This window comes from Aythya marila, assembly GCF_965140915.1.
Source record: "Aythya marila genome assembly, chromosome: 23".
Classification (NCBI taxonomy): Eukaryota; Metazoa; Chordata; class Aves; order Anseriformes; family Anatidae; genus Aythya; species Aythya marila.
In genome coordinates this window covers 5,646,974-5,667,009 of record NC_139064.1, presented here as the reverse complement: position 1 = coordinate 5,667,009, position 20,036 = coordinate 5,646,974, and the positions used below count along the sequence as shown (strand labels likewise).

The following is a 20,036-nucleotide window of genomic DNA, read 5'->3' as shown; positions in this document are numbered from 1 at the left end:
TGGCGCCGGGGCAGCGACGCGGCTTCCCGCCCGCCTTCCCCCCCCCCCCCCCTTCCCTCCCGCGGCTCTGCGCAGGCGCGGCGGGGGCCATGGGGCGCGTGCGCGGGGCCTGGAGCCGCGGGCGGCCTGAGGGGGGCAGCGGCTGAGGGGGGCAGCGCCGCCGGCCCCGGGCCGCGTCCCCCTCGCAGCGGGGCTCGGCGGAGGGCGGCTGGGGCTGGGCTCGGCTCCCTCGGTCCTCGCGGCCCCGGGGTGAGGAGGGGGCGGCGCCGCTGAGGTGAGGAGGTGGGCTCTGGGGACGGGGTGGGGGGCTCTGGGGACGGGAGCCGCGTTTTTGGTGGGTTTTGGTGGTTTTTTGGGGGTGTTTTCGCCGCGAGGGTTGTGGCTTCGGGGCTTTGTGTGGGAAGCGGTGTGAGGCGTTTTCCTGTCATGCTGGGAGGGTCGCGGCTGCTGGCCCGGTGAAACCCCTGCCAGAGCACCCCTCAGGTGCCACGGGCAGTTCGTGTCCCCTGGGGTCTGTGTGCCCTCAGCAGGCTGCGCAGCTTGTGTTAAAACACCTAAAATCATAGAATATCCCGGGTTGGAAGGGACCCACAAGGATCCTGGGTTCACCAAAAGTTCACTCAGATGTTGTCAGCCTGGGATGGAGCTGGTCTGGGGGCTCTGGTAGGTGAGGTGAGGGTTTGCTGCCCCTGCTCAGGAGCCGCAGAGAGAGGAGAATGGACTCCCTGGACCACATGCTGACCGACCCCCTGGAGCTGGGGCCCTGCGGGGATGGAAACGGCACACGGATCATGGAGGACTGCATGCTGGGCACAACGAGGGTTAGTCTGCCCGAGGACCTTCTGGAGGACGTGAGTAGCACTACAAACTTCTTATGTTCCCATAGCATTGACAAACAGTATGTTTGCCTCCTGTCCTGGGGTTTACCGGGGAGAGCAAACTGAAAAGGGATATGTGTCTGACTCCTGCAAAGGATGTTGAATAGTGCCTTGAATAATATCAGTAAAACTTCTTAAAAGACCTTTCTGTCACATTATTTTTCTAGATAAAGATCCCTTTTATTTTACAGTTATATTTGAGAATAGAATAAAAGTTCCATTTGTTAAAAGTTTTGAATTTATTTGCTACTTGATAACAGTATTTATTGCCTCGGCTTTTTTCCTTACACTGTTGCTTTCTGTGTTTGATGTGAAACACTGTCTCACGTCCTATGTTACTTAACTGCAAAAAGCCTTGAGGGCTAGAAAGTTGTTAAAGATGTGTACACATTTTCTTTGCTATTGTTTTTTCCTTTCTGTAGCCTGAGATCTTCTTTGAAGTTGTTAGCTTGTCGACATGGCAGGAGGTACTGACAGATTCGCAGCGAGACCACCTAAAAACATTCCTGCCTCGCTTTCCTGAAAACAACCGAGAGCATCAAAACAAAATCATCTCTGCGTTGTTCAGCGGTGAAAACTTCCGCTTTGGAAATCCACTGCACATTGCCCAGAAACTCTTTCGGGGTTAGTGAGTGTGATACTCTTATGTGTATTTTTGGTGTTAAGTTCTTAACTTGCAGTTAATGAAAACTGAGGTAATTTTAACCTCTTTGTTATAGATGGGCACTTCAACCCTGAAGTTGTGAAATACCGGCAGCTCTGTTTTAAGTCCCAGTACAAACGCTACTTAAGCTCTCAGCAGCAGTACTTCTACCGCCTGCTCAAGCAGATCCTTGCTTCCCGCAACGTGAGTATCTTGTCTTTGGGGCCTGGTCATCGCCTTCTTGTGTTCTGTAACAAATAGGCTGTCTTTACAACAAAGTGTCTTGGTGTTTGTGCATTCCTAGTTCTCAGAGGACTTTCTGTTACAGAATGCTGCTTTTCTGTTTTTCCAGTGGCCTGTATAATATAAGAACACTAGAAGCATTGTTATGTTTGCAAAGACGCATATCAAACTTCAGATTTTGAATCTCTCATAGCTCTCACTTGTGTAGCGTAGTGGGTTTTTTCCATGCCCATCTCATCCCCTGGCTTCATTCTTGGCACTTCATTTTAACAAGTGAATCTGCCTCAATTTTTCTGCCATTTATGTCATTGTGAAACAAGTAACTTTGCTAAATAGGTAGTTGTGTGAATTCCACAGCCTCATTGGAGACTGGTATAGAATAGATAAAAAAAACTCTGGTTCTGGTGCTGTAAATCCCTGATGAAGTCTTCCTCTGTAGATAGTGTTGTCAGCTTATCTCTGCCACCTGAAACGTGTCCTTTGTAAATGCTTGCTTATCATTTCATTAAGCTTAGGCATCGCAACATAGTGTATGCGTGGATGAAGAAGAAAGTGGCTTTATTAAATGCCTCATAGTGATAGGGGAAAAAGAATACAGAAATGTATGGGAAGCTATTTCTTCTATAGTCATAAGGGATAAGTTTTTTCTTCAAAAGAGTTTCCCATGTTTGTGTTACACGTTTGGTATGGAAACTGTACAAGTGGATGCAAGACCAGTGGTTAGGGTTCTCTGAACAGTCCACGTAAAGTGATGGTGAGGCATTGTATGTGCAGATGAAGATGCAGAAATTTCTTATTAGCTTCCTTTTTGCCTTTTTCACCCCTTTAAATGATGGTCTAAAATACTGGTTTTATAGTTGTCAATCTGACAAATTCCCTTACATTTTAAGGGTTGTAAAGAATCGAGGTAGTTAGTACATCAGCTCTAAATGTTAAATATCCTGAAAATGTGAGTTAAGCTTAACCACTCTAACTTAGAGAGATGTAACTAAGATAGCTAATGTCACTCATATCTCATCTTCCAGCACTTGCTGGAGTTAGCTAGGAAAGGAGGCCCTGATATGACCCTGAGGAGAAAGCATTTCTCACCATCATATGATGCAGAAGAACGGGACAGACGGGCACATCGGCGCTACTTGAAAATTCTGAGGGAAGTGAAAGAGGAGTGTGGAGATACCACCTTATCTTCTGATGAAGAAGGTAATGCCCTGTACTCAAGGAAAGATTTAGGTGTGAATGGAGAAAAAACTTTATTTTTTTTTTATGTGAGGATAACCGCTTCAATAGAGGAATGAAAATCGGGCTCCCGTTTTATTAGCTGCATGCTAATGAACATGGGAACCTAGGTTTGGGGGTGATAAGTCTTGCAGAAATGTATTTATTCATTTATTTATTTTTTTGCATATTTAAGATCTAAGCTCCTGGCCTCCAAGTTCTCCAGCACGTTGTCCAAGTCCACCGATTCCCCTGAGAGTAATACCCACGTTATCAACCTTGGACATGAAGACAGCAGGTGAGAACCAAACTAGGTGTCAGTAAGGAATTGGGGATGAGAATTACTTTGAGAACCTGCAAGAATTTGGCTGGGATAGTCTGTTGTTTCATGGGAAATCATGTAATGCTTCTTTTCTGTAGTCCCCGAAACATTCAGATCTTCTCACATTTTAGTTCTCTCCTTGAAAAGTTAGTATTTTAAGTCTTTATGGATTGTGTAATACTACTGGTTTTTCTGTTGTATTTTTCCTTACTGGACGAGCCATTAGTATAGCATGGTTTGAACTGTTTTGGAGTATGTGCTAAGGGAATCCCTCCGAAGGTTGCTGTAATCAAGCCTGCAAAAAGCCTTTGTGCAACACAACTCGTTCTCACTTTTCATTTCCATGCTTGCATAAGCAATTAAATCTGATCAACCAAGGAAGAAAGCGTTGAAATAAACTGCGTGATTAAAAGACTGAATTTCCTTGACTTACTGAAATTTGAAGATTACTGAGAGTGGGAACAAATAGAAAACGGTATTCTAAGTAGTCTATAAAATAAGAAAACAAAAACCTGCAAATTATCTCTTTTTTTTGTTGTTGTTGTTTTTGCAGACAGGATAGAACTTGGGGAAAGTGACCTGAAGATGATGCTGAGGAAGCACCATGAAAAACGAAAACGTCAGCCTGTAAGTTGACAAAAAGTCTTGGGGTGGCTGGTACTAGATGTTGTCTGTTTGTCTTTTTTCTTTTAGCTGTAAAGTGCTTCTGGGTGTGGCCCCCCTACAGTCCTTTAATGTAATCTATATTTAATCATTGGAGGACATATACAACTCTTGTTTATGTTTACCTGCTTAGACGTATTCTGTAATTTTATTGATGTGTGATTACTAAACTTAGTTGATGAAAAAATTGGATTTCAGGGTTGGAAGGCTTCCCTGTTTTTATTGCAGTGAATAACTTTATATGCTGATCCCGGATAAGTTCGACACGTTTCAGTATTTGGTTATCTTCTGTACTCTTGTTGCTATCTTAGTGCTTTTTGCTTTCCTGATTTTCCTTTCTATCCCATTGTCCCGTGTAGGATCACCCAGATTTAATGACAGCAGATCTGACTCTTGAGGACATCATGACTCGTGTGAATGCTGGCAGGAAAGGTTCCTTAGCAGGTCAGTGGCTGGAACTGGTACTTGTGCATTGCATAAACACAGGGTATGAAGAGCTAGGGATGTAGGAAGTCTCTCCTGAGTGCTCTTTACATAGCTAGCTTGCTGCTCTGAAACTGTAAGTTGCAGTTGCGAATAGATAATTCCAGTTTCTATTGAAGGTGCTTCCAACTAATTGATGGAATTTAACTTGTATTTCTGCTGTAAGCAGTTACCTTCACCTTTCTGATTCCAAATGTATTTTTTTAAAAAATCAAGTTTTTCTATAAAACCAGTGCATTGAGGGGAAATTTTAAAAAAAAAAAAATCATGGAAATAAGTAGGAGGCTGGAATGGACTGGTAGCGAATGAGTTTACACTATGTACATCTTTGAATATATGCTTAGCAATATAGTTAATGATCCTCACTGAAATATAGTAAGATATTTTCTCATTATTTTTCTTACCTTTTGTTATATCTAAAGCCTTATTTGACCTTGCAACCCTCAAGAAAAAGGTGAAAGAAAAGGAAGATAAAAAGAAGAAAAAGCTGAAGATGATTAAATCTGAGGTGGAGGATCTGGCTGACTCTCTTAGCAATGCAGACGGGATCCCATCACTGTCTCAGGATCCTTCCCCCATCCCTCTGTCATCTGTCAAAGAGGAGTAAGTGATTCAGGGGGCACTGAATGCTTTGAGGGGATGAAGAGCGTAATGGATGTTGCAGCTCAGATTTTTGCAGTACCTTTGCAGATCTTACTAGGTGTAGTTACCTCTGTTTCTGTTTTGTCTGGCTCTTTCACCCGTGGTGGGATGAAGCATCTTAGGCAGCAGCGGAATTTCAGAGCTAAGAAGAGAAGGCACACTTGAAAGTGTGCTTTCTCCTATTGATGAAAGGCTGAGAGAGCTGGGGATGTTCAGCCTGGAGAAGAGAAAGCTCCAGAGAGATCTCCGTACAGCATTTAAGTACTTAAATGGGTCTTATAAAAAGGATGGAGGCGGACTCTTTACTTGGGTAGGTAATGATAGTGCAAGGGGAAATGGTCTTAAACTAAAAGAGGAGAGATTTAGATTAAACCTTAGGAGGAAATTCTTCACTGTAAGGGTGGTGAGGCACTGGCACAGGTTGCCCAGAGAAGCTGTGGATGTCCTATCTCTGGAGGTGCTCAAGGCCAGGCTGGATGGTACCAAGTCCCTTCCAACTGGAGCCATTCTATAATTCTATGAAGGACATTGTCTCTGGTTTTGTGCATCTTGGAATGTGTAAAATACAGGACGTTCATCTCTGTATATGAAGATGAATATTTACTCAGGAAACTTTTACTCTGCTTGTGTTTTCTTTCATTCGAAGACCTCTTGAAGAGATGAAGCCATGCCTTGGTGTAAATGAAATATCTTCCAGCTTCTTTTTCCTTCTTTTGGAGATACTGTATCTGGAAGGACCTGCTAGTCTCTCTGTGGTAAGGAACCACCCACATATTTAGGAATCTTTGCAGAAAGCCAAATTAGGTTTCAGAATTTTTTTATAGCTCTGTAATAGTGATTTTCCCCAGAGGTGTCCTGCTCTAAATTACATTAGTGTAGATTCTGCACACACAGAAAAAAAGGCAACTCTGGGAGTGCATATCACATTCTGTTTTTTAACGTGTTTCATAATTGTAGTCTATTGCACACGTAAATCTTTCCATATCTGTTTTGAGATCACAATTAGATAAATTCTTTGTATCAAAGCTGGTGATGGTGGAGATTTTTTTTCTGTTTTTGGTGTCTGTTGTCTGGAATACCATTATATGGTTACTTGAAAAAGTCAGGTGATCTTTTTTTATGAATATAAAATCTTTCTTCCCCTGGACGCGTTTAGCTGTTTTGCTTTCCTCTTCTATTAAAACATTCATAGTTTAAAGTGTGAGATCTTTAATAGAATATTTATTTTTCCTTTTCAGCTTGAGGATAAAGTTCTAGATTGGCAATCTTCTCCTGCCAGTGCACTAAATAACTGGTTCTCCTTTGCCCCTAACTGGTCTGAGCTGGTTTTACCTGCCTTACAGTACCTAACAGGTGACAGCAGAGGTAAGAACGTCTGTTAAAAATACGTAGGATGCTTGTACCTCAGTTCCAGTCAGTGTTGGTTTATATTATACCCCCAATCAAATTTTAATTCATCATTACAATAAATCACTGCATTGTTGACAGTGTTTTTATTATAAGCTGTATGGCTTTCTTTTTCTTGATTGTGGTAGACTCAGTTTGCATGTGGATAGTAGATAAGACCCAGCTTGATTCCAGTGTATGTGAAACTGAAGCAGGCAGTTTCTCCCGTTTAGATTGTGTGCTTCAGGCAGGATGTTTGAAGCAGGAAGAAATTAGCCTTTTCCCAGTACAAAGAGGTTATAGTTGTCTTTGGAGATAATGAAAAATAAACTAGATGATGCCCTGAGCAATCTGCTGGAAATGTGAAGTTGGCCCAGCTTTGACTTGAGGCTTGGATCAGCTAAGTTCCACACGTTCCTTTTAAACAAAGTTATTCTGTGGTTCTGATTTGCTTAGTTGGAAGAAGTTGGAAGGGAGAAACAATGTATATTGTTGTGGTCATTGCTCATCCTTAGTGTTCCCCACAATACTGGTGAATACCATAAATCTAAAGTTTGTTTCATGTGAGCTCAGGAAATAGTTACCATACAGCAGCAGTTCCTTGTGCCTCACAGCATGTGAACAGGATCCTGCCTGACAGCCTGTAGACGAAAAGCTCATTATCCTGTTCTTTTCTTTTCTTGGGATTGCACTGTTACTCCGAGATGCTAACCTTTCCTTCAGGCAAGTATAAATTTAGAGGCGCACTTACATAATCACTTTACAATGATTTTTTTGTCACTATGAGTCTAACCTGACAATTTATGTTACAACAGTAGGTTTTTGGGGGTTGCACTTGTTGTTTGCTGTATCTGAAAAGCACATCTTTCATTGCAGATGTTCCATCCAGCTTCTCGCCTTTTGTTGAATTCAAGGAAAAAACTCAGCAGTGGAAATTGCTTGGTAACTTGTACTTTTCTATGGTTTCTACTATGGTAAAGGTTGGTGGTTTTCTTCAGGACTCTAGCTTGCTACAGCCCAGAGAGAAAATCCAGCAGAGTTATTACTTAAGCTGTTAGGCCTTTTGTGTTCTTCTGGCTGAGCAAAAATGTTTTTTACATTCAAAGCTTTCACAATACACTATTTTCAAGAGCAGACAGAATAAGTGAGCAAAGGCATTGAACTTTATTTATGTTGCTGACTCATAAATGTGCCCAGACTCATACTGAGTGAATTACAGATGTCTAGCATTTTTTATTTTTGCTATAGCTGCTAGGCAGAATTTTTGATTCTTAACTATAGTGACTCTTGGTCATATTCACAGGGTTAAACTGGCTGAGATTTGGAGTCAGCAAGGTATTCCTCCAGCCCCTTCACAGTCTTTGGTGGAGGTTATGTAGGCACTTGTTTCTGCTCAGGGACTTGGTGACTGGGTTCACTTTGGAAACTGGGGACCATTTGCAAATGTATCATTGCTGTATCTCAAATGGTATCTTGGTTGCTATGCCTGGAGTTGAAGCACCATCCTTCATACCAACATAGGGTGCTTAATAGGTTTTAGCACTTTTCTGAGCCTGAATGTGTTAAAGTAGTGAAACTGGAGCATCTGTGAAGTGTGTAAGACGCCTTGTGACTGGTGATGCATAGAGGTTGGAAGGGAGTAGGAGGTGGTTGGGAAGTACAAGCAGCAGCTGGCTTAATAACAAATTATTTCTATTTCCTATGTGTCTTGATTTCTTGGACTAGGTTCTTGCCAAGATCATGAGAAGGAATTGGCAGCCCTGTTTCAGCTCTGGTTGGAGACCAAGGACCAGACTTTTTTCAAAGTGAGTCAGAAAATATGGTATTTTAGCAGCCTAAAACCTGATGGGCTGTATCCAATGCTGACGTGTCTTTTTTTTTTTTTGATAGGAAAATGAAGACAGTTCAGATGCCACAACACCAATTCCCAGAGTGTAAGTACATAATACTGCTTAAAAACTTCTGCAGTATGTGCTAAAGCTGTGGAGTTTGGTCCTTGCACCTCTAGATCTGAGCAGCTGTCTGCTTAAAAAAAAAAAAAAAATTTACATCATGGGGCAGAAGGGAATTTGTTAGTGTGAGTTTACAAATGTATTAACTATACTTTGCAAAGTCAGCTGTGTTTTCCCAAGTTCACCTGTTATCTGAGCAGACCTGTACTCAAACTTGCATCCTGATTACGAGATTATTTACAGTCCTTGCTTACTTTCAGGTAGGCTATAGAGTGTACTCTAAGATCTCTGCGGGACTTACTTACATCAGCATAAATGCTTTCAGAATTTTTTCTATGGTGCCGGAAGAATTTGCAGTAAGAGTGGAGTGGCTAATCCTTTGGGTCTTCATGATCGCTGTGGGCTTGTTGCTCAGAACTGATGGTGATCTTTGTTTCAGAAGGACTGACTACGTAGTCCGGCCTAGTACTGGAGAAGAGAAACGCGTGTTTCAGGAACAGGTAAGAAGATAATCTTTTCAATTTTAAATACACATACTGAGAGATTTGGCCATTAAAGAGAATTTGTATGGGATGGGAGTTATATACTCTACAAAAACTTTGTTAACACAAAAGATTTAAATGTTTTTTCTGCCTTGAAATAGGTATCAGCCTCAGATAACTTGCTAACAATATAGCTCAACTGCTTATCTCAAAAACAGCTCTATTTCCAATGAGTATTGGGCAAAATTAATTGATACTGTTAGTGCCAACATTTCTATCTACTGTGTCGTCTCCTAGCAGATGAAGATGATGTATCTATATTTTTTGAACATGTATAAGTGTAAAAAGCAGAAGATAAGTGGCAATAAGCACACCTATACATTTAGTCATCTTGTCTGTAGTAGATACAAGTTCCATTGTGTCTCTAAGGCTTGTGGCCTTGCTGGAAAATTGTGTATTTTATAGGGTAAACACATGATGAGGAGTCTTCTCCCTGGGTACATGTGCTGTTTGCATGGTAGACCATCCGGGTTAAATTTTGGAAATCTCTCTTGCCAGATGAGAAGAAATGGCACATTGCCACTGCAAGCAGAGTTGTTTGCTGGGCAGAATGTCTGTCTCTGGCACCTCTGTAGTCTGTGCAGCTGCTTAAGAGTGAACCTGATATATTGCACCTGGGCACTTTCTTATGTGCTGCTTTGTCTTCTGCTTGAAGTAGATAACGCTTGTATTGATCCAAAATAAGTTTATACAGCAATATTGGAGCTTTAATTAAAAAAAAAAAAAAAAAAACCAACTTTATCTACAGAATGATAGTAATTTAACCCATATTCAGTTACAAGTTTCAAGTCTTTGCATCTATATATGCTAAATTCAGTGCTCTTGTTTAAAAACACAGGAACGATACCGTTACAGCCAGCCCCACAAAGCTTTCACTTTCCGTATGCACGGCTTTGAGTCAGTTGTCGGTCCTGTGAAGGGGGTGTTTGACAAGGAAACATCATTAAACAAAGCCCGAGAGCATTCTCTCCTGCGATCAGACAGACCAGCATATGTCACCATCTTGTCTCTTGGTAAGGCGATGGCGTCCTTTGCCAAAAATATTTTTTAAATGAAAGAAAAAGACACCATTGTCCACCTAAACAATGACTTTAGGAATCTACATTATAAGGGGAAAAGTGGATGAACTGGTATGACATAAGTGAAGAAGAAATGAAATAAGTTTATGAAATAAGCTGATGAAATGCTGGGAGCAGGAATAACTAGAAAAGGAAGCATCTGTTACTTTTCATCTGAGAGAAAATGGGAAGTGGAGAGTCCATGAGGCTGAAGCTAAGGCTCATATAACTGGAAAACAAAGAGTGGTGGTTTAAGCCTGTTGTTGTGAAACTGGGGCATTGCGAAGTCATTCAGGGTTTGAGTGCTGGTCTTCACGTTCGTTGTTCCAGGCACCAAGCCAGCACAGATGATGTGCTTTAAAATGATCATTTGTGTTCTCTGCTCATATAGTCATCAGAGGCCCTGAGAGACCATGGAGACTAGCTTTTAGTGAGTAATTGGGCACTATAAGAGGTGGAGATAAGAAAGCAGTACAGAAACATATCTGTCGAAGTATTTGTATATAGCAGTCATGTTAGGGATGGAAGCTTAAGCTCTGATTTTCTATTTCAGTTCGTGATGCTGCTGCCCGCCTTCCTAATGGAGAAGGAACTCGTGCTGAAATCTGTGAGCTGCTTAAAGATTCCCAGTTCCTAGCTCCTGATGTCACAAGTGCTCAAGTAAGTTGGATGCTATCTAAGAATCAATTGTATTCTCTTAAAACAAACAAACAAACAAACAACAAAAAAAAAAAACACTGCTGAGACCCAGGCAATATGCAGTGACAAAAGCCCAATAATTTTTATACTACTTCAACTGAAAAATGAGAGCTCTGTAGTATTATGGTGAGCTGCTGCAAATCTGCACTGAATTCTGGAAGAAGGAAAATAGCTAGAAAAGCCACAGATTTGACACTCTGTCATACACCTGCTCCAATATGAGATTCAGAAACGGGAAATTTTCAGAGCCCTCAGGTTTGGTGAAGCTCCATTTAATCCACAAAGGCAAGCAGAGCCCCATGCTGCAACATCTGCTCTCAGTCAATTCTTAACCAAAAGAAGATTGGTAGCAACTCACTCTGGTTTTATGCCAAACAGGATTGGCTTTTCTGTACGTGACCTCTGGCTAGCCCAACGTGGGACATCTTGTAATCCCATGAATTCTGAATTTCAGGTTAATACCGTTGTTAGTGGTGCTTTGGATCGATTACATTATGAGAAAGATCCCTGCGTGAAATATGATATTGGGCGCAAGTTGTGGATCTATCTACACCGGGACAGGAGTGAGGAAGAGTTTGGTAAGCCTGGCTTGGTGGTACTACTTGGTTCTGTATCTTCAGAACTGAGAATGTCTAAATCTCATGTTGTTTTTCACTTGCCATGCTCTTGAGCTTCTTCAGTCCAGATGGATAACGAACATTAATTCACCAGTCTAGCCTAGTCACTTTGCTAGTGTTAGCCCATCAACACTTAAATCAAGTCTTGCAGAGCAGCGTATTAGTTTGTAGTGAGTATTTGTCACAAAAATAGCACTCTGCAACTCTAGATTTATTTAGGTTGACAACTTCAACACATCTTTGTTCCAGCCTTTTGGGGCTGATTTGCCTTGGAATTTCTTTGTGCTATTACACGTCCCTGTGTGCATGTGTGTTTAATTTCTTTTCTGAAGATGAAAGTTTTGAATGGCCACTTTGGTAACTCAGTTTGCTTGTGTTCAGGATCCGTAACCAGTAATTTGTATTTGCAGAGCGGATCCATCAGGCTCAAGCTGCTGCAGCAAAGGCCAAGAAAGCTCTTCAGCAGAAGCCAAAACCTCCAGCTAAAATGGTAAATTTCTTTGCACAGATGCTTTTGTGATTGGGAATGAGGTGTGGGTTTATCTTGATCTGTAAATTCTGTATCCAACAAGGTGGATAAAAAAAAAATTACCACCTATTTTATTGCTTTTTGAGTTAACAGTTCATTATGTTGGTGATTGAGAGAGTCTACTGCCAGTGCACAGAATGAAGTAGGAGAGAGGGAGCTTTGTGTCTCCCAGCTTTGACTGTAATCCATGTTGATCTTGAGAGAGGAAAGGTCAACTGAGTTCATTTGGGTTCCTCATCTTAGGGACAGTCTCTTCAGATCCAGTTTTGACGTTAATCTGTAACAGAGCGTGTGGAGCATGTCTGCTGCTCTCCCTCTTGCAGTGCTGAAGCTGTCAGGATTTGGATGTCTGTCTTTTATTTTTTTTGATATTGATGTGAAATACCTCTAAAACAGTTGCAGCTGGCAAATTAACCAATGTGGATATCTGAATCTTTTGAATGTTTGTCACTGCTGAGATGCCCTTCTCCCTGAGAACAAGAGCAGCCACACTGACCAGCCCACGTGTGGCTGCAGGTGAGGAAGGCAGGCCATCACTCGTCTGTGACTTCAGGATTTTGCACCAGGGCATCATTTGTAACTGTATAGATCCATTTAAAGGCCTCAGAGAGCAACACTCACAGCCAGTTTTTGTAAAGGCCTTCATGTTTGGTTTGGTTTCTTTGTAGAAGTCAAGTAGCAAGGAGAGTTCTGTGAAAGCACTCCCCAGCAGTGCATCAGAGCCCAGTCAGCTGAGCCTTAGTGACTCCAGCATGCCACCAACTCCAGTGACTCCTGTGACACCAACTGCACCAGCATTGCCAGCAACGCCTATTTCACCACCACCAGTGTCTGTAGTTAGCAAGACTGTATCTAGCGCTGGGTCAGAGCCAGCAAAACCCAGCCAAAGGTATGCTCCCCTTCTGTCTCATACATCACGTATGAGTATTCCTAGTTCTTTCTCAGTTATGTTCTGCGTCTGTACTGACCTGGCTTTTATCTTTTCTATAGTGTTCTTCTGGTATCATCCCCTACCATGCCACAGCTTGGGACGTTGATTTCCACAGCCCAGAGTTCACAGACCCAGCCTGGGCCCCAGGCACCTCCCGCCCGGGTGGTAAGTCACACCACGTCCTCGGGTCTGCCGCAGGTCCGAGTGGTCACTGCCCAGTCCAGCCTCCCCGCTGTGTCTCAGCAAGCCCCAGTGGTAACGCAGCAGCAACCTACATCAGTGCCTCAAATCCGTGTTCCAGCTACAGCCACGCAAACCAAAGTGCTGCCTCAGGTAAGACTGGCTACGTGGAAATGCGGGAGTAGCCCTGACTTCTAATCTGTGGATCTCCCTAGTATTTCAGTATGGTGCTCAGGGATTACTTGCTGTCTTGTGACATGCAGTAAATGCATTACAGAGCACAGAAACTGTTATGTATAAATAAAGCTGTTTGGTGTCTCTTTTTTTTGTCTCCATTACCAGCTTGTATGGCACCATTAATTTCTGCATTGCAGTAAAAGTCCAGAATTTGCATACCAAGGCACAAGACAGAAAGAGCAAGTATTAGTCAGGATTGTATTAGCCTGCTCATAAGCTGCCTCTGTGTTGTCTTGCTTTAGGCTGTGATGACTCTACCAGTAAAAGCTCAAACCAGCCCAGTGCAGGTGCAAAGACCAGGAACTTCCGTGACAGGACAGACAGGCATCACCGTGACAGGACTGTCTGCAGCGCCCAGTCCTGCTGTAAAGCCAGTAACCAGCTCTCCAGGCAGTTCTGCCACAAGCACCTCCTCTACCACTGTCATCCAGAACGTGGGTGGCCAGAATATCATCAAGCAGGTGAGAGGGAGGGAGAGACAAGAGTGGCCAAGCTGTTTCCCACTTGTTATGACAGACATGATACGCAGATGTGAAAAGAGTCAAAACTACAGTGAGCTATAATGTCTGAGTTGATGGGCTGTGCCGTATTTGAGCCCCATTTTCATGCACAGGTGAAAAATGTGTTAGCATGGGTTCTTTAACTTCAGTTCTTTAACTTACCATCTTCAGATGCTGATCCTTTTAATTTGTGTTGTTTGAAAAAAGAGCCAATTCCAGAGTATTTCATATGGTTTAGGGAAAGCTATGTAATGAGCAGCCAAATCTGTTTTCAGCAGTGCAGTGAGCAGTAGCATCCCGCTGAATGCTAGTCACAGCGGAGAAAAGAACGCTGTGCAAACATCAGCCTGTGGGGAAGTTTTACTTTTGTCTGACTGTGCCTTGGACTGCATTCTGGTTTGATGTAATTGTTTCTCTGGTCTTTTCCAGGTGGCTATTACAGGGCAGCTTGGCATGAAGACCCAGCCAGGAAGTGGCATCCCACTTACTGCTACTAATTTTCGGATCCAAGGAAAGGATGTGTTGCGCCTGCCACCTTCCTCAATCACCACGGATGCGAAGGGACAGACTGTGCTGCGTATCACCCCGGACATGATGGCCACCCTGGCCAAATCTCAAGTCACTACTGTCAAACTGACTCAGGACCTCTTCACAGCAGCTGCTGGAAGCAGCAGTAGTGGGAAAGGCATCTCTGCAACTTTGCACGTGACATCCAATCCTGTCCAGACTGCTGATACTCCGGCCAAGACTAGCACCGCCACTTCATCTTCTTCCAGCCCAGCTGGCAGCACAGTGGTTAAAGTGACTCCCGACTTAAAGACTGCAGAGCCAACAAGCTCCGCTTTCAGACTGATGCCTGCTCTGGGCATGACTGTGGCAGATCAGAAGAGCAAAGCCATTACTACGGTGGCATCCACGGAGGCCAAGCCAGCTGCTACTATAAGAATAGTGCAGGGGCTGGGGGTGATGCCACCCAAAGCGGGACAGACTATTACGGTAGCTACTCACGCAAAGCAAGTACCCGCATCCTCAGCAGTGAGCGTGGCTGGCACAGTCCATACCTCAGCTGTCTCGTTACCAACCATGAGTGCCACAGTTTCAAAAGCAGTTGCTGTGGCCTCGGGAGCTGCAGGGACTCCAATAACTCTAGGCACAGGAGCCACCGCTGTGCGGCAGGTGCCTGTCAGCACCACGGTAGTATCTACGTCACAGGCAGTAAGTAATGCTGAACTTTTTGTGGAGGTGGGTGAGAAAAGGAATGATGGTTTATGACTGATGGTTTCTTTCTGAAAACTTCTCTTTATATCCACAAAAGCTCAAATTAAATACTGTAGAATGCAAGGCTGCAACTAATTTCATGGTATTGAAATTGTAGCTGAATACTGAATAACCAGACAACAGTCAGCTGTCTGTCTTCCATTAACTCCCGTCGAGAGAGTGAGTGAGATCAACTTGGCTCATCTAAAGTTCTACTTAGTGCAGTACAGCATCTTGCCCCGTGCCTCTGAAATAATTTCTTTTGGAATGGGGTCACAAGTGCTTGTTACTTGTATTAACTTTTTTACTGGTTTGTATGTTAATACAATTTTAATGCCCAAAGTTGAATGTACTGTAAGCTGTATTGTGAAAGTTGAATAAGCTACTTGACAGTGCCATGGTTGCATAAGGATTAAAACTCTGTGCAGATGCAGTGATACTTCCCAGAGAAATATTGTAGTGCAAGGATGATGTGGGTTTGCAGGTTTGAGGCAACTGGGAAGTGAATGAAATGGAGGTGAATTTTAATTAGCCTGAAACAGCACACAGATTTATCAGCAACACTGCTGTTGGTTTCTACTCCCGGGGCTCCTGAGCAGCAAGCTGAGTAGTAATTGCATGTTGTCAAGCAGTTTCTCTCCCTGTGGCTCCTCACGTGTTCTTCAACTTCTCTAGGGCAAGCTACCAGCACGAATAACGGTGCCTCTGTCAGTGATCAGCCAGCCAGTGAAAGGCAAGAGTGTGGTGACTGCCCCCATCATCAAGGGCAACCTTGGGGCCAAGTGAGTACTCTGCATCCGGTAGTTTTGCATTAGAAATAGACTGAGGCAGTTCTCTGCTCAGTTAGGTTCCTTTAGCAAGCAGGTGGTGGTAGTGACTTAAGTCTGTTGATAGGACCCATTAACAGCAAGAAAATGAAAGAATGCAGTGCCTGGCAATGAGAATGCAGTCTTTGTGCAAGTGCCTGAGATGCAGGTTCTAGCAAATAGAGTGAAAAAAATAATGTTCTTTGCCTTGAAACCAGCTATTAGATTAGTTCTTTGTTTGAGCAAGAATTAAGCTGGTGACGTACCTAAAGGATATTTGCAATCTGAGACCATCTCTGTTAAAGAAACTAGTGCTGTGTTAACTGCCTCTGTGCAAGTTCCTTTGGCATTCAGATATTGCAGCCTTTCTGTTTATTCTTCCATAAATTCTAGTAGTGTCTCCCTCAGTTAATATTTCACGGCAGAACACTATGTGCTTAGCTATTTTCTGCATTCCTTGGGAAGTGTTCGGGCCTGATCAGACTAGCAGACACGGTTCAGAGTTAGAGGGTTGGGTTTATGATAGGTAATTCTCATCGTGAGAAAAGTCGGCAAAAACTTTTCACTTGTGTTATTTGTCAGTGTTGTGAGAGAAAAAAAATAATTAAAATAATTAGTAAATTAGCTAAGTAACTGCAATCTCCTAGCAACTGAAGAACAATTTGTGGAAAATCTAGCCTGCTCTGCTGTTTATTGACCTTTCAACAATTCTCTTTCCTTAGCATCAGTGGCTTAGGTAGAAATATCATCCTGACTACGATGCCAGCAGGGACAAAACTGATCGCTGGGAATAAACCAGTGAGTTTTCTGACTGCACAGCAACTGCAGCAGCTGCAGCAGCAAGGCCAAGCTACACAGGTAAAGGCAAGGAGAATGATGCTATTATTTGCTTTTTTGATGACTTGATGTATTCACGAGGACTTTACATTTGGTGCATGGGTTTCCATAAAAAGTACAGGTTCACGGCTTGGCTGTAGCATCTGTGTTAAGTACATGTACTGCATTGTTTCCTTTACTTTTCCTGCATCCAGATATAGTTTTTAAATGTTTTTGAAGTTCTGATAGTATAATGAATGTAAAACTAAAAGTCCTGTTAGGAAACGTTTCCAGTTGATTGAAGGATTTTTTCCAAATGCTTGGTGTTTTTTTTTGTTTGTTTATTTTGTAGCGCTTTCTACTTCGGCTTCTGCAGGTCACCATTTCTTGAAGAAATCAGGTTGAAAGACGGTTATACAAAGAAGCAGTCTGGAAAGCTAGTGTTCTCAAATTCCAAAAAAGTAATCTACTTTAAGAGCTGCTAGTAACAAGTCTTCAGAAGTGAAATATCCAATGGATCCAAGTCCGTCTGAAAACTTGTAATAGCAGCTGATACATAGGTTTTTATTCACATTAGGTTTTAGTTCTTCATCTCTAATCTTGAGACCTCTTGCCACCCTTCCAAGCAAACAGTGGATAGAAGGATATTCTTGTGCCATATTCTGCTCCTTATATGTTTTGGTGCTTGGTCGTGTTCACATAACTGAATTTTTGGTGGCAGAAGCAGATAAGTTACCAGTATGATGCAGGTGCAACGTGTCACCAGGTTGTTCTTGACATGAGTTGAATTTTTCTCTTTCCATTTCAAACAGGTCCGAATTCAAACAGTACCAGCCTCCCATCTCCAGCAGGGAACGGTGTCTGGCTCAACTAAAGCAGTTTCCACTGTGGTTGTGACAACAGCTCCATCTCCAAAACAGACACAAGATCAGCTATGAACACTGGTTTGAAAACAGATTGCTTTCCAAGAGCTTCCCCGAATCTGTTGTCATCTTCCATCCTACCACCCAAGGCAACCAACCACAGTCATGGCTAGGGATCGGACTGGATTCTGTCACGTGCTGAAAGCAACACACGTTGCTTGTCTGGAGTCAGCATTGTGCTGTCTAGGTAGAAATTCCACAGCAAAAGATCCTGTATCTATAAAACGTTTCAGTCCAGAGCTGTAGAGCCAAGTTCTGTGGCATTCAGCATTTAAGAAATGTCTTCCTTTTCTTTGTTTTTTCCATCTGAAAGTCTTTTTACAAATGGCCATCTGTCATTTCAGTGCATTTTGGGTTGTAGACAAAGCAGTTGATCTTCCTTAAGGGTATTCCTTAACCAGGAAAACTTGCTTGGAAGGGGTAGCTCAATGGTTTTTCAAAGTCATGAAGAAGAGGCATCTTGCATCCTTTCAGTGGAGTCTAGCTGTCACTGATTTTATATACGTGACTTAAGATTGTGGTTTGGACACCAGGGTTTGTTTGTATCGTATCCTGGAGGTAGAATCCTAACACATTCAATGTAATATTTATATAGAGACTTTTAAAATACCTCTGCCCTATCTCTGAGCTCAAACTTCTTGTTGAGCAGATTCCACTTCTCTGTCAAATTTCTGTCAAGGGTAGTATGAGAGTCCCTGTTCAGGACGGTTCTTGCTGTAAAAAAAAAAATAAAAGTACCCATGAGACGAATGAGAAGTGGAGGAGATACAAAAAGTCACTGTGTGAACAAGTCTGTTAGCAAATGAGAGTATATTGGAAAGGAAAAAGAAAATGTTCACTAGAAGCATCCTCTCTTCATTTTCCACAACAAATAAATCTTTTTATCAGTCAAAAAAGACTAGCTTGTTTTAAAAGTTTGGAATATATTTTCAAATATGCCCCAACTGTCGTCTCTTGGACTCAGAAGAAATATTTTAACCCATGATCCTGGCCTTCAGTTTGGTTTTTATCTTTACAATTTTCTCTCTTTATAAATTTGTTTGAATTTTGCACATACCAGAGATGAGTTTGTTGCTGTTCTGATGTGACCTTGAAGCTATCTCTGAATGAGATCCGAAGAAATGTTGGACCAGGAGAAGAATAAAAGTGCAGAAAGCCTTACAAATCTCTGCCATCTCTATTCAGTTTTGTACAGCTTGTTGTTTTATGTACATGATTGTCTAGCTTGCCAAGGGCTAATAGATTGTCCATCTTCCTTTGTAAGATGGTTCTTTCTAACATGGTTTCTCTTGTGGTCTTTTTTTTTAAATGTGTTTTGCTCTGAGTTAAGTCTTATTGAATATAATATATTCAAAGAGACGAGCCTTAAAGTTCAGCACTTTCCAGTGCTAGTGGAGCTTCATGACAGAAGCCTCAGCTGGAGCTTTGTGTGTTGCTGTTCAGACCAACTGCAACTAAGCAGAGCAAATTGTTCAGAGCTTTGGGCTGGGTGTGTCAGTCTTTCTGTACAGTAGCTGCCCTACTTAGGGGTGGGCTGGAGGAAACTTGAGTATTTAAATTTACAAAGTTGCTAGCTGCAAGCATTGAATAAGCAGAACACCAACACACCATTTTTACGCAAGCGCTTGAAGTAGTTTATATGCCACAGGAACAGAATATGGGGTGATGATGCTCTTTTGAATACCTGTCCTACTTTGTTGATTTTTGTGCCTCTTGTACCTCAAATCTGTCAAAAAAGCAGACAGCCAAAAGGCTGTGGACTGGGAGGTAGGTGAGGACATTCTGAAGTCCTTCTACAAATCCTTTTAGTTGTGAAGCTAAAAATGAGAAGCGGAAGAAATGACAACTTCCTTGTATTGCTTATGTGAAAGAGCCTCTAAATTCAAAGAATAATCAAGATAATCCCGCACTGTTCTATTTATAATAAAGTTCTCAGTGTCAAAACTTACAATCAAGTGCTGAAAGATGATTACAGCGTGAAGCACCTTAGATTTCTGTGAATCCTCTTGCAAGTAGCCATGTGACTTTGTCTCTAGCATTAAGTTTAACAAAACAAGAAATGTGCATCTAGTCGCATGAGTTCAGTGCATCTCTGAGTGTTGCTGCTGAGTTTTTAAGAGTCTTGCTGTTTGAATCATCACAATCTCCTTCCTTCCATAACTGCTAAACTGGTTGCCTTCGTGAGCTACCTTGACATGCATGACTGCTTGACAGAGGCCCATTCTCTTTGCTTTTGAAGCCTGTGATCTTTGGGGAAAGAGCATCAGTCACTGCCGGGTTCTGGTGTGGAAGAGCTACATGCTGGATTGAAAAGCACTCTGCCTTGCGAGAACAAAGTACAGCCTGTTCCATGGTTCAGCTGCCACCTATCTGACGAGTTCCTTCCACTTTGGTTGAAAAATAACCTTTAAGCTACTACAAGTATACAGCCTTTGGTTTTAATAAGTAACTTTTAGTTTCCACACAATAGACTGAAGGGCAGAGAAGGGCTGGAGTTAATTTTTTGGGTGTATG

General features: G+C 42.4%; 1 protein-coding gene across 2 annotated transcripts; it reads left to right on the top strand.

Moving 5' to 3' along the window:
• The first annotated feature begins 116 nt into the window (after positions 1 to 116).
• On the top strand, positions 117 to 19,879 carry NFRKB (nuclear factor related to kappaB binding protein). Of its 2 annotated transcripts, none has more exons than XM_082777886.1 (26): positions 117 to 274; positions 698 to 851; positions 1,301 to 1,502; positions 1,598 to 1,725; positions 2,790 to 2,964; positions 3,176 to 3,277; positions 3,855 to 3,928; positions 4,324 to 4,408; positions 4,870 to 5,050; positions 5,736 to 5,844; positions 6,328 to 6,454; positions 7,352 to 7,417; positions 8,201 to 8,280; positions 8,366 to 8,409; positions 8,870 to 8,927; positions 9,808 to 9,982; positions 10,581 to 10,687; positions 11,181 to 11,304; positions 11,754 to 11,833; positions 12,541 to 12,761; positions 12,863 to 13,136; positions 13,463 to 13,681; positions 14,150 to 14,935; positions 15,653 to 15,759; positions 16,506 to 16,641; positions 17,412 to 19,879. In XM_082777886.1, the coding sequence occupies exons 2-26, from the start codon at positions 717 to 719 to the stop codon at positions 17,535 to 17,537; spliced, it is 3,921 nt and encodes a 1,306-aa protein (XP_082634012.1). In that variant the 5' UTR covers positions 117 to 274; positions 698 to 716; the 3' UTR covers positions 17,538 to 19,879. The 2 variants fall into 2 exon arrangements, with proteins under 2 accessions (XP_082634012.1, XP_082634011.1); XM_082777885.1 differs by having other exon boundaries at positions 8,867 to 8,927.
• The last annotated feature ends 157 nt before the right edge of the window (positions 19,880 to 20,036 follow it).

Bases quoted from the DNA above. Each gene is read 5' to 3' on its own strand.
- NFRKB (XM_082777885.1), top strand. From the start codon at position 717: ATGGACTCCCTGGACCACATGCTGACCGACCCCCTGGAGCTGGGGCCC. The intron at 9,983-10,580 runs GTAAGGCGATGG...TTTCTATTTCAG, and splicing joins TGTCACCATCTTGTCTCTTG to TTCGTGATGCTGCTGCCCGC. The intron at 10,688-11,180 runs GTAAGTTGGATG...TCTGAATTTCAG, and splicing joins CTGATGTCACAAGTGCTCAA to GTTAATACCGTTGTTAGTGG.